At 51.5% G+C, this 13912-nt stretch overlaps 1 protein-coding gene across 1 annotated transcript in view; it reads right to left on the bottom strand.

Annotated features, from left to right (window-relative positions):
- PAPPA (pappalysin 1) overlaps positions 1-13912 on the bottom strand; it is a 195709-nt gene that overhangs the window by 19676 nt on the left and 162121 nt on the right. Inside the window, exons 17-19 of the mRNA XM_053281794.1 lie at positions 12112-12283; positions 6237-6381; positions 1362-1471 (exon numbers count right to left, since the gene is read on the bottom strand). Of these exons, the coding sequence (XP_053137769.1) occupies positions 1362-1471; positions 6237-6381; positions 12112-12283 (427 nt within the window). The remainder of the gene's footprint in view (positions 1-1361; positions 1472-6236; positions 6382-12111; positions 12284-13912) is intronic.

Here is a 13912-nt window from a genome sequence, read left to right as displayed (position 1 = left end):
CTGTCCTCATTTGCTCTCACTGTTGTTTAATGCCCCTGGCCTCTGCCACCTCCATTGATGCATCCATGACACCACAACACTCTCTGTAATGCGATGGTAAGCGGTTTACTCTTGTGAGTAAACAATCACGTGCGTTGCCACAGCCAATGAGAACGAATGGCCATCAGGGGAAAATGAGGTCCAAGACAAGTGAGGACAAGAGAAAAGGTTGTATCAAGAGGCCCAAACAGCACTGGAAAAAATACAAATGCTAAGCAATGTATTTTGGGGAGGGTAGTTTGTGTTCACAGTTCAGCTGTGCCACGATGAAGCAAATCATGGAATCTAGAGGCCATTCACTGGAATGCAGACTTCTACAAGCTGCCCGAGTCAGGGTGAGAGCTCCCCATGTTTTACTCAGGATTCCTGGAACACATCACCCTCCCCTCCCCCAGTCCTGACTGCCGCTTGCTTTTACTACCCATTATTTTCCCCCAGGCTACCTAATGAGCCCTCCAGGGATATGCAGGTATAAAACTCCTTACGGCTGCCTCCAAGACCAAAAAAAAAAAAAAAAAGGACCGGGTGGGGGGTTTGGTGCGGGTGGGAGAGCCTCCCTCTTTCAAGCTGGGGTCTTTATTTCACAGTGAATTACAGAGAACACTTGAAAGCCTCCAGTTCAGAAAAGAGACGGTGAGAAACAGCCTCTAATACAGAGATAAGAGAGGTTTCTTAAACGTGCTGTGCTGTGCAACTTTGCCCGGCTGAGAAGTGAGCGGAGACGGGCTAGGAGTGGCGGAGAGGCCTGGTAGGGGGTGACCACATTATTGTTGCAGGCTGCCGACCCCCCCACCCGCCACCCCCTCATCCCTCTCCAAGACATTGCCCTACTGGTCATGATGGAGATGCACATTCTGGGATTCTTTCGACGCTCAAAACAAAGTGAGCCTTTGGGAAACCATTCGTTCAGAAGACGCCACAGCTTGGAAACATGGCTTTGTTTAGGTCAAGTGATGCATGTTGGGGGCCAATCCCCAACTAAAGGGAAGCTGTGTTTGGCGCAAGCCAGCGTTCACTCAGGATGCAACAGGTGAGTCCAGAGGCTCAGAGAAGGGAGAGTAGAAGAGAATGCACAAATTTTCGAGGATTGGGAATACTGTGGCGGAGCCAACGTAAGGAGAACCCTGCTTTCTGCAAGGCCTATCTAGGCGAGCATCCTTTTCCCCACCGGGCCAACCAGGTGCCTTGGGGAAGCCAAGGAGCAGGACAGGAGGACCAACTGGCCCACCCCACTGTTGGCCAGTGGGCCTTGGAGCAGGGAACAAAGTGAGCCCAAGCCTAAATCAAATAGTCTGGACACTTGCTCACAACTGACTACTCACCTTCACTCTTGGAGGATTCATCCAGTGCTGGATGTCTTGCACCGTCTCATTGGCACGCAACAGGATGGATTCACTCTGAAGTACCGGGCACAAGATAGCACACTCGGCTCCTTCATGAAGACAAGCATGAGCAACAAATGGGGGCGGGGAGGGGGGGGTAAAGCATATTATTCATCCATTGTACACATCTTCCTGCCCAACTATGATGAAGTAGGAAGCTGCCATATCCTGAGTCAGACTTTTGGTCCCTCTAGCTCAGGATTGTCTACACAGACTGGCAGTGGCTCTCCAAGGCTTCAGGCAGGAGGCTCTCCCAGCCCTATCTTGAGATGCTGCCAGGGATTGAACCTCGGACCTTCTGCATGCAAAGCAGATGCTCTGCCACTGAGCGACTGCCCGAGAATCAAAAAATGTTATGTGGGTAGGATCTAGGCCAGGCCTGTTCAACCTTGCCTCCCACCAGCTGTTTTTGAGCCATGATCCCCAGTCACAGTGGCCAATAGCCAGGGATTATGGGAGCTGCAGGCCAACTTCTACAGGAGGGCTGAGGTTGAGCAGCCCTGAGCTAGACCAAGTGAGTCATGACTAAGTCTCGTTGAAATGAGTGAGACTTAAATTCATCACTACTGACTTGCAGTCATAGTTCAAAAACAACAAATTACCCACGGCTGCTAACTTGTCTTATCAAAGGTGCTTAGTGATGATTCATTTAACATCAGAAAGTTGGTTTCCCCTACCCAAGAGATTTGTAGAAAGCTGATGTAATTGTCTTCCCAAAGGTACTATCCTGTCCAAATCCTGGTGGGAACCATCTACACACCCATTATAAAAGTTGGCAATGGGTTACTTGAAAATTCCTCTGATACTTCCCAGCCCAACTAATGGGCTGCCAAGAAGTGTCCAGCCGTCCATTCCTCCAGGGATGAAAGATTAGGAGATGCCTATGGTTTTCTTCTTTATAAAGCAGATTCCAGAATCTAAAGATGTTCCTAAGGGCCTGGATTCAGTCATATGAGATTTTCCAAGCACACTCAACACAATATATCTGACCATTATGAACCTGTATTGTCTTCTGAATTGCGTAATTTTGAGTTTCAGCAAGATCACTGCTCCCCAGGAAATAAACAAAAACCCTGTACACCACTTAGGAGCCCCTTATACGAATGAGCAATTCAGCGGACTTCCATATTGGCTGAAAAAAGTTCCATATGTACTGCTTGAGCATGGAGGGAGCGGCCTTGTACTGAGTTACATCGCAGGTCCATCTAGCTCAGTATTGTCTTCGTTGACTGGCAGCATCTCCAGCATTTCAGAGAGGGGTCTTTCCCAGCCTTAACCGGAGACCATCTACACGCGGAACAGATGGCCACTGAGCTAAAGTCCCATCCGCAATGACCATCCAATCATGCAAGGCCTCACTGATCATCTACACTGAGTTTTTGAACCCCTGTTCCCAGCCTACGGGCCATTAAGGAGCCCTGAACTCCAATCTGTGTTGGAAACAAGAACTTGGAGGGGGAGAGCTTCTACTTCTAGCTGGCCACTCATCCTGGCAGTAACACCAGTGGATTGTTAGGCTCACTGCATGCGGCAGTCTTTCCGTTATTCATGTGTAGTAGAGTCAAATGGACCCAAACTTGCATCTCTGGGAGGTTTATGAGGGGGGACATGCAAATTTCCCCAAATTTTAAAATGTTAAAACATGAAAATAATTAAAAATTCAACACAATGTCAAATTATGATAAAACGTAAATCTAATTAAAAGCCTGGGCGAACAAATGTGTCTTAACTGCCTCTTTAAAGGTGGTCAGAGATGGGAGGCTCCTATTTCAGGAGGGAGCCAAGGCTGGCAAGGATGTTCTGCTGCTTTTCTGAAGGAGAGCTGGTCTTGTGGTCACAAGCATGTCTTGTCCCGTTAGCTAAGCAAAGTCCACCCTGGTTCCATTTGAATGGGAGACCACATGTGAGCATTGAAAGATATCCTCCTTGGGGATGGAGCCGCTCTGGGGAGGGCATAGAGGTTGAATGTTCCCTCCCTGGCAGCATCTCCAAGATAGGGCTGAGAAAGAGAGATTCCTGCCTGCAACCTTGGAGAAGCCGCTGCCAGTCTGTGAAGACAACACTGAGCTAGATGGACCAAAGGTCTGACTCCTTATATGGCATCTTCCTATGTAACCCGTAGGAAGTACCATCACTGCTTCTACTAAGACCCCATGAACAGAGAGCAGTGAGAGTGGAATAAAATGGGGGGGTGGAGTCTTGGAAAACCTTTCCCCCTCCCCCTCCTAGCCCCCTTCAGAGCTGCAAAGAGATATTTTAAGAACTCCTTTAGTTCACCTCCTAGGACTGTCACGAGAGGAAAAAATGAGACAAAAGTTTGCAAAGGCTTTGTTTAAGGAAAAGGTGACATCGCAGAGAACCACTTCATCTTGTGGGGCAGGAGGATGGTGACAGGTTATTTCCATGGCCATTCCTCAAAAAAACCCCACAAAACCCCACATTGGGAACTGGCATTTGTTCCTCTGAAAAAGCCAAAAAGCGGGGGTGGTGGGGGCATCCCCCCTGCAGCAACCCTTGGTAGGTTTGTAAAGGTCACCTCATCTGGGGTGTGTGTGTGTGTGGGGGGGGACATCTCCAGGCAAACGGGATGGCAGTGCTGTCTCTCTGCTCTCCAGCACTGCAATTTACACTTCAGGAGAAGAGCGAGCCGGGCTTGTTTTGATATACGATCCATAATTGGCAGCCTTACAGAGTGGTGAGCTCATCCAGGTCATCTCCCCCTCCCCGCTGGGACAGGAGGGAAGCAGAGCCTGGTGTCTCACTGCTGCTCGCCTATAATGAGGTATGGGGGGGGGCATCCCCGGGAGGGAGTTCAAAAGGAGAGCCGAGGAGGGGAGCCCACCGACAAGGCATCGCCCTCCTGACCTGGGACCAAGGGGCCCAGCCCTACAGTGTGGGTCAGGGCAGCAACCAAGCACCTGTGTGGCACACAAAAGGGCCCAGCTGCAATCCTGGGCATCTCTAGACAACTGGACAAGAATCCAGGGCTGCTGTGTCCAGAGGCAGGAGAGCGGGACTTGCGGTCGCAAGCCTGAACTGCCCCCTTTGCTCAGCAGGGTCTGCCCTGGTTTCCATTTGCACGGGAGACATGTGCGAGCACGGGAAGATATTCCCCTCAGGGGAGAAGAGCCAGCATGGTGTCGTGGGAAAGAGTGCTGGACTAGGACTGGGAAGACCCGAGTTCAAATCCCCATTCAGCCATGAAACTAGCTGGGTGACTCTGGGCCAGTCACTTCGCTCTCAGCCTAACCTCCTTCACAGGGTTGTTGTGAGGAGAAACCTAAGTATGTAGTACACCGCTCTGGGCTCCTTGGAGGAAGAGCGGGATATAGATGTAAAAATCATCATCATCATCATCTCCATACTTGCATGCAGAAGGTTCCAAGTTCCCTCCCTGGCGGCATCTCCAAGATCGGTCTGAGAGAGACTCCCACCTGCTACCCTGAAGAAGCCGCTGCCCGCCTGTGTAGATGGTACTGAGCCAGATGGACCAAGGGTCTGACTCAGTAGAAGGCAGCTTCCTATGTTCCCATGACCCCAAAGAATCCCAGCCAGAACAGCACGGCCATGGGGTTTTAGAGCGGCAAGGGGCCTCGTCGCCCAATCCGGTTGCAGCAGCTCCGAGAGATGCTGCCCCCCTGCTCAGTGGGCCCAGCAGCACCTGTGAAAGTGGCGGCTCCCACACTTCGCAAAGAGAGAGCAGCTGTCCCTCTCCAGACACCAGCTCAGCATCCCTCCCAGTGGCGGTGGCTGCTGTCTGTGTGTTCACAGTTTTGAGGCCTGGGGGCGGGGAACTGTCTCCTGTTTTCTTTTGCTATGCAAACCACTCTGAGAACCTTTCCTGCTGAAAAGCAGAGGGCCAATATTTATGTCATAGTAGTTGTCGTAAGATATTCCCCTTAGGGAATGGGGCCATATAGCTCAGTGGAAGAGCACCTTCTCCGCATCTCCAGAAAGGGCTGAAAAAGGCCCCTGCCTGAAACCTGGGAGCGCCACTGCCAGTGCCAGCCAGCATACACAATCCTGCACTTGAGGGACCAAGGCTCAGAAGAAGGCAGCTCCCTACGTTCCAGATTCAAGCCCTGGCTTGTGGGATGGGGCCGTAGTTCAGCGGCCGAGCATCTGCTTGGTATGCAGAAGGCCCCAAGTTCCCTCCCTGGCAGCATCTCCAGGTAGGGCTGGGAGAGACCCCTGCCAGCAGCCTTGGAGAAGCTGCTGCCAGCCTGGGTAGACAATACTGAGCTAGAGAGAACCATGGCTCAGAATAAAGTCCTGGCTCAGAATAAAGCCGCTCCCTGTGTTCTTTAGAACTATGGCCTTCAGACCCTTCTTGTGGGTGGAGGGGTCCCTGAAGCGTCTGGTAGATCACCATGAAAAGAAAGTCCGCTGGCTACATTCTAGTCAAGTAATCAATGTTGTTTTGAGCTGGGCAGCTCTAGGAGGATATGCAACATTTCCATTCTCTCTCTCTCTCTCTCTCTCTCTCTCTCTCTCTCTCTCTCTCTCACACACACACACACACACACACACACACACACACACACACACACACACACACACACTCTGTTGCTGTTGTCTGCCAACAGACACCATCAAGGACAACGAGAAATGTCAGTGTCACTGGAGTGCAAGAGAGGATCATACATATCCCAGAGGTCTGGTGTCTAAAAGCCTGACTTGCCATTTCGAAAGGGATTAATGAGCTGCTTTGTTTTAAAACTCGAGCCAGGAGAGGAGACGGGTTCAAGGACTCCTCTCCTCTCGCCCCCGTCACGACAAAAGTGGCCTTCGGCTCCCCCACGCAACCCGCCATACCTATGCCGTATCCGTCCGGACACTGTAGCTTCAGGCCGCCGTTGAGCTGTCTGGGCAGGAGGCAGTGGCCTTGCATGCCGCGGCAGAGGTGGAACGAGCCGCTCCAGGTGCCGTCCTTCCGGCAGTGGATGACGTTCCCGTGGCCCTGGAGAGAGGAAGCCGGAAGAGCGTTGAGTGTGGAGGGGGAAAGAGCAGCATCCCAAGGAGGGGAAGGGGAGCGCCTGCCTGCATGTGCACTTGGGAAGCTGCCGTCTCTCAAATCAGGCCACTGCAACGCTGACTGCAGCCACTCTCCAGAGTTTGAGAAAGCAGATCCCCACCCCCACCCCGCCCCTGCTCTGTCAGGAGATGTCTGGAATGGACCCGGGGACCTTCTGCAGATGCTGGGATGCACCCGTGACCTTCAGCACAGAAGTGCCTGCTCTTCTGCCTGAGTTATGGCTCGCCCCCAAAACCTAAGCACCGATGCACGTAGTATCTCAACCGGAGACAGACCTTTGGTCCAGCTCGCTCAGGATGGCCCACACTGATGAAAGCAGCTTCCCAGGAGTATTTCCTCGCTCTGCCTGAAGATCCCGCCAAGGATTGTCCCTGGGACCCCCTGAGCTATAACTGCTTCTTGTATGACACCAAGCCACGTATGGCCAGCCAGGCTGACCTACGAAGGCCTCGATCCAGCTCAGTGTGAGCTGACTGCCCCTCAAGGAAGGTGGAGTAACAGATCCTCCACTGACCATATGGCTGTGCAGAGATGAAGCCGTCACACACCGAGTTAGTGTGTCCTTGGCCCCTTGAGCTGTGTTTCAATATATGTCCCTCTTACCAAAATGTCATTCAACAAGTCCCCATTTTATTTTTGGAAGAGATTTTAGGATGAGGGGATTGTACCCCCACGTTCTTTTATTGGGAAACGCTGTTTCCACCAACAGCTCCACACCAATGCCCATGATATGCTGGGTCATTCTGGGGGAGATGGCAGCTACTACAAAAGATGGCAGCATCTCATGGGGGGGTTTATGGGGTTCACCAGCCAAATGGAGCAGGATGAACCTCTGGTAAGTATGGCATGAAAAATCACATCCCTATCCTGGAAACTGCTAAAATGCCCCACACTTACTTCACACCCCGAGGCATTTTGGTCCAGCCCTACAAATGCTTTCTGATCAGTGTTAGAGAGAGAGCGCCAAATAACTTCAGATATTCCATACTCTCAAACTGAGAATATCGGCCCCTCAGCCATTATTCCTCCAACCCAGCACACTATTGCTGGAAGATGAGCTCTGTGTTGCAGCTAGCATCACCTGATCTAATTAGGTTTGCTATGCTAGACCTAATTAGGTCCAGCACCCACCCCATCTGAAGACGTGGGTATGTTTCCATTGGTAACGCAGAGTGGGGAAGACAGAGCTGAATGGAGAGGCTGAAAGGGCATGCTTCTGTTCCATCATTACTTCTAGAAATTCTCCTGTTTGATCCAGAATTTGGAATCCGCTGAGCAGAGTAAACTCACTGGTGGTGGTGGTGGTGGGAGGGGATATGAACAAGAATGAAATGGGAGAATCCGAATATTCCTCCGTTCTAATGCACAACAGTGAAAAGACTGCAGGACTAGCCTTTTCGTCTCAACTCTAGATTGCAGATCAAAACACACGTGCCTCCCAATGGAGGAACATGGCATAACTTTAAGCCATTGTCAGATAATATCTCCTGTTTATGGTAGCGGAGCTGGTCTGCTTAGAAATTTGCTCCCAATGGGGAGCATGTTGCATCTCTAAGCCAAGGGCAAATCATAAACTGAATCTATGCCTCACACTGTCCTGTGCCACTCAGAACCATGCCTCTTAATGTGGGACATGAAAGCCAAAATAGGTTGCAAAATGCATCCTGTTAAGAGCATGTGCTTCTGAAGAAGGAACGTGCTTGAAGCCAATGGGTGCTTGCAGCTGGGGATGGGGCCATATGGATTTCATTGGGCAGGGAGTTCCACAGAGTAAGCACTGCAATGAGGAGGAAGCTGCCTTATACAAAGGCACTGGTCCCTCTAGCTCAGTGCGGGTTCTTCAAGGAGTCTCTCTCTCATCCTTACCTGGAGATGCCAGGAGTGAACCTGGGACCTTCTGCGTGCAAGCAGATGCTCTAACCCTGACCTACAGCCCCATCCCCCAAGGGGAATATCTTACAGCAGACATTGCTCACATGAAGTCTCCCATCCAAATGCAAACCAGGGTGGACCCTGCTTAACAAAGGGGGAAATTCAGCTCTCCTTCCACAGGAGAGAAGGCTCTCTTGCCTCTTCTGCTAGCCGTGTCTTGAATGGAGGTGCAATATCCAAAGGGGCGTCTTCACTGGTGGAGATGGCCATAGGCTAAGGCAGACATTGAGAGATCCTCAATGGGTGACCTGGGATCAGCTACCACCTCTCAGCCTAACCTGCCTCTCGGGGTTCTCATGAGGAGAACAGGGAAGGAGAACGTGTCTGCCACTCTAAACTCCTTGGGAGAATGAGGAGATGAAGCTAAACCAATAACGGGGCAATAGGCAAGCCCACTCATGCAATTTTTTAAAAGACCCCCTCCTCAAAATCTCTCCCAAAAGCAAACCAGGAACAAATTAGGGGCAATGTTTTACCTGGGACACATACCCCAAATAATAGAGACCATCCTTGGTTGAAAGGGACAGTTGCAGCTTACGGAGTACAAATGTGCCGTCGAGTCAATTTCAATTCCTGGCGCCCACAGAGCCCTGTGGTTGTCTTGGGTAGAATACAGGGGGGGTTTCCCATTGCCTCCTCCCGCGCAGTAGGAGATGATGCCTTTCAGCACCTTCCTATAGCACTGCTGCCCATGCCGATATAGGTGTTCCCCATAGTCTGGGAAACATACCAGTGGGGATTCGAAGCAGCAACCTTCTGCTTGTTAGTCAAGCATTTCCCTGCTGTGTCACTTAAGGGGGTACTTTCCCCTAATATTTAAGCAGGGCAAGAGCAACTGGCGGTAGCTGTTCCTAGGGTCTCCTTTGCTTTGGTTTTGCTTTATTTGGGGGGTCTTGAGAGGGGAGAGCCCTTGAGAGGGGCAGAGACATATTTTCTCATACCTTTTGTTCTCTAAACTTGCTTTGAAGACATCTTTGGTTAGAAAAATGGCACAGAAATATTTTTAATGCTACTACTGCTACTACGGAAACTTATATGCCACTTTTCAGCAAAAATGCTCCTAGCGGTTGACACAGAACAACAAATAAGATTATTCGACAACAATAAACCCATTCCTGCACCCCGTTCTCCCAGCTCCAATACTAATGTATTCATTAAGGAGCAACATTGTTAAGGAGCAGGAACCCATCCCAAACACAGAGGTCAATTCTCACCCAAACCAGTGGTCTGCTCACTGAAGCCACGAGCATCTTTGGAGGGTATGTACCCTCGCAAGACCCGGCAAAACCCGAGGAGTTGTTAAGGCAGCCCTTGCTGCCAGAATTAAGACGGTTGAGGCCCTTAATGGTTTAATCCTCTTCACAAGCTAAGGGAAAAATCGGTCTCCGGCACAACTCCAGTGCTGAGCAGAACGCCAAGGTACATAGAATATAAAGTTAACTACTGCATGATATAAACGCCTGTGGCGGGGGGGCTCACAGCCAAGCTGTCCTCTATAAAAACAGTCACACACACACACACCCCGCCCGCTCTTTCTTTTTTTATAAAGGCATCAAAAATCATGTCCCAGCTCCTGGCCAAATCTGGTCACACTTTCACACCTCCATATGAACTAACCTCTGTTTACGCAAAGGCTGTCCAGAACTTTGGGCAACCGCCTTACACCCAAGACGGAGGCTGTTTTGGCCCCTCTGCCCCACACATGAGGAATAAGGAGCATAATGGCTGTAAAAGACTCAACAGTGTGTGAGGGGTGGTTTAATGGTTTCCCCCCCGCACTACACTTCTCTGTTTATGGGCTTTCTCCTCGGGGGCGATTCCCAGCTCCCCAAAGGAGCAGAGGAGGTTTCCATTATGACATCAGCGTATAAACAGCCTCTGGGCTACAATGCCGGTGACATCAGTGGGAGTATCCCCACTGAATTCACGCCTTCTTGGTGGCCATTAAGTTGCTAAAAAGGCCCCAGGCATGGTGGCTGCCATCTTAGCCAAAACACACCTGGCGAGACACTTTGCAAGCATAAGGTCCTGGGATTGCTGGCATCTGCAGGATGGGCTGTAAAGTTTTAGAGGCCTAGGATCATCGCTTAGTGGCAGAACCCCTGCTGTGCATGCAGAAGGTCCCCCGTTCAGTCCCTGGCAGCATCTCCAGGTAGGGCTGGGAAAGACCCCTGCCTGGAACCTTGGAGAGCCGCTGCCAGTCAGTGTAGACAACATTGAGCTAGATGGATTAATCTGACTTGATAGAAGGCAACTTCCTAAGTCCCTATGGAAGTAAGAGTCTTTAGACTGAATGTGCCATTCCATTTGGGGACAGGCACCCATAGCCCAGTCCTAGAGCATCTGCTTTGCATGCAGAAGGTCCCAGGTTCAATCCCTGGCAGCATGTTCCACCTGAAAGCTTGGAGAGCCATTGCCAGTCTGTGTAGACCAGGCCTGCTCAACTTAGGCCCCCCAGCTGTTTTTGGACTACAACTCCCATAATTCTCAGGCACAGCAGCCAATAGCCAGGAATTATGGTAATTGTAGGCCAACATCTGCAGGAGGGCCAAAGTTGAGCAGGCCTGGTGTAGACAATACTGAGTTAGATGGACCAATGATCTGACTCGAAATAAAAACATAGGAAGCTGCCTTCTCCTGAGTCAGACCCTTGCTCGATCTAGCTCAGTAGTGTCTACCCAGACTGGCAGCGGCTTCTCCAAGGTGGCAGGCCTTGGGTCTCTCTCAGCCCTACCTTGGAGATGCTGCCAGGGAGGGAACTTGGAACCTTCTCCATGCAAGCAGGCAAAGGCTCTTCCCAGTGCGGCCCCATCCCCTCAGGGGAAGATCTTCCAGTGCCTAACCCTAACCCTACACCACATCCAATTCATGCACATGTACGCAGAGAAAGCATGTACTGTGTACTGCCGAAAACACGAACTAAGGTGAAGCTGGACCTGGAGTCCCTTCCTTACGAGGAGAGACTGGAGCATTTGTTTGTTTAGATTTGCTTAAAGGAAACTGGAGAGGAGCCACCATGGAGGCTTATAAAATTGCACAAGATGTGGACAGGGAAAGGACTAAGTTGGTTATGACTTGGCCCCATTGAAATTGGTGGAACTTCAGGGGGTCAGATTTCCCAGCCCTTCCTGGAGATGCAGCCAGAGACTGCAGCTGGGGCTTTCTGCAAGCAAAGCAGGAGCTCTTACCACGGAGCGACAGCCCTATTCCCAGAGTGTATTCACATACTGCCTTATCTGGCCATTGGTCCATCTAGCTCAATATCACCTGCACTGACTGGCAGCAGCTCTCCAAGGTTTTGAGGCAGGAGTCTCCCCCAGCCCTACCAGGAGATGCTGCCAGGGATGGAACCTGGGACCTTCTGCATGCCAAGCAGATGCTCTTCCACCGGGCTACTGTCTCATCTCCTTCCCACTGTCTCTGGCATCCCCCCCTGCCCCAGTTATCAATGGGACAGCTTCATCCACTGCTCCCACTATCACCACCTCCAAAATAAAACCAAATCTTGAGTCCCTTCTAGGGCCATCGGTGCTGAAAGGGAGAGCCCATCCTAAGGTGACCCCAAAAGACCAGAGAACAAGGCGGTCCAATGCCAGCAATGCTTCTCACGCTTGGCTCGAGACGTAGAGCCAGTGGAAGGGAAACCAGCAGTTCAACAGGGCAAGGGGCATGTGGCCAGGGGAAGAGCTCTGCACTGTTGAGATGCAGCGGGAAGGGACTCACGGATTGGGCTTCATCCTCCTCGCACTCGATCCTGCACTCACTGTTGAACTGGAAGCCGTTGGTGCACTGGTAAAGTCCGTGGAATTTGGAGGGCGGAGGTTCGCAGGTGACTGGGATACACGCTCCTTCTAGCCACGTTCCATCTTGAACACACTGGATCTTGAAGGCCCTCCTTCCATGCACAGAGAAGGGGGGAAACGGGGTAGTTTGTTTAACAAGTGGCTTGAAACCAGGACCTTTCCGAGACGCCATTCTCCAGAGCTGGGCAGAGACGTGTGCCTCTGACACTTACAAGACAGACGGGGCTGTGGATTCATGCCATGCGGTCTCCGAGTGAGGACGAGGACTGTTTGCGAAGGCAGCACAGGCAGTCTGAGACTGGCTGAAGCCCCCCCCCCCACACCACCACCCAACTCCATCCGAAAAAACTCCCCTGGAGCCTGCCCAGCCCCGTGACCAGTGGCTATTTTGATGTGGCTTTACACAGAGCCATAAAACTGAGGAGACCAGCAGGTTTTTCCCACCGAAGTTCAAAGGGGACTCCCCAGGTCGCATATCAAAGGGGGTATTTTTCCAAAGGAGGTCTGTGCTCCTCCTGCTGCCGGCTTGTGAATGCAAGCCTTAGAGATTCAGAAAGGCGCTAGTGCCGACATCTTCAATAAAGGAACAGGTACCCAATTGCCCTGAGACGTGACCCATTAAAATGCCATTCTCATGCAAGCCCCACTGAGACAAAGGGAGTGCCTGGAAGCAATCTTTTGGTGCACTGCACTCTTCTCTGTCTGGGGAGGAGGGGAAGGAGGAGGCTGTGATTCTACTTCAGGATCGTGGACACTGACCAGGAGGCAGGTTCAGGCCAGGTATAGGAGGCATTCCCTAACTATTCGATATTTCTGTTTGACGGCCAGCTTCAAACAGTGGCGGCGGGCTCTCCTTCCTTAGAGTTTTTCAAAAAGAGGCTGGGCAGCCATTTATAACAGGAAGTTGCTTAATACTGTGTCAGGTCCTTAGTCCATCTAGCTCAGGACTGACTGCACGGACCGGGAGCAGCTTCTCCACAGTGTCAGCCAGGAGTCTTTTCCAGCCCCACCCGGAGATGCCGCCGGGGATTGTACCTGGGGACCGCCTGCATACAAGTAGATGCTCTGCCACTAAGCAGGGATGCCATTTCCTGCACTGAGAAGGGGGTTGGTCTCGAAGACCTCCAAGTTCCCTTCGAATCCTAACACTCTAGGATTAATTCTAGAAGCACTTCAGCCGAAAGGCAGGGTGGAAGTAAACAGATGGATTGATAAGCCAGTCCACGCATTCTAAGCTGGCTTTGCCATAAACCTGTTCCGGAGACAGGAATACCAGGCCCATGTGTCATGGACGTGGGTGCCGCTGACAGGAAGGGTGGGGTCTCCCACCCAGACAACATTTGGTTGCCTGGACATGCTCCCTGGCTACAGGGATCCAGGCCATTCCTTCTGGATGAGCTCAGCTAAGGGCTGCTGGGGCAAATTGGGCTGGGTGAAAAGAATATGCAGATGTGTGTCAATCAGGTGGGCAGAAATGTCTGGAACAAACACTCCGTCATCACCTTCACTCCACAGGACTTGGCCTGACGGGCCCCAGCACTGGGCTCGTCTGGAAACAATTTGGCAAGGTGTGGAGATGACGGGGATGCCTTGCTTGCAACCACTGGAGACAGATACCTGGGAGGGACGTCTGCAAGGTGAGGGATCTTTCATCAGACTGCTCGGCTTGCAAGACTTTGGGTTCCACTTTCTGCCTTTGGCATAATTCCCCCCTCAGTATC

The sequence above is a fragment of the Hemicordylus capensis genome, chromosome 17 (assembly GCF_027244095.1).
Source record: "Hemicordylus capensis ecotype Gifberg chromosome 17, rHemCap1.1.pri, whole genome shotgun sequence".
NCBI lineage: Eukaryota > Metazoa > Chordata > Lepidosauria > Squamata > Cordylidae > Hemicordylus > Hemicordylus capensis.
The sequence above is the reverse complement of the archived record's forward strand: the minus strand, read 5'-3'. Positions and strand labels throughout refer to the sequence as shown.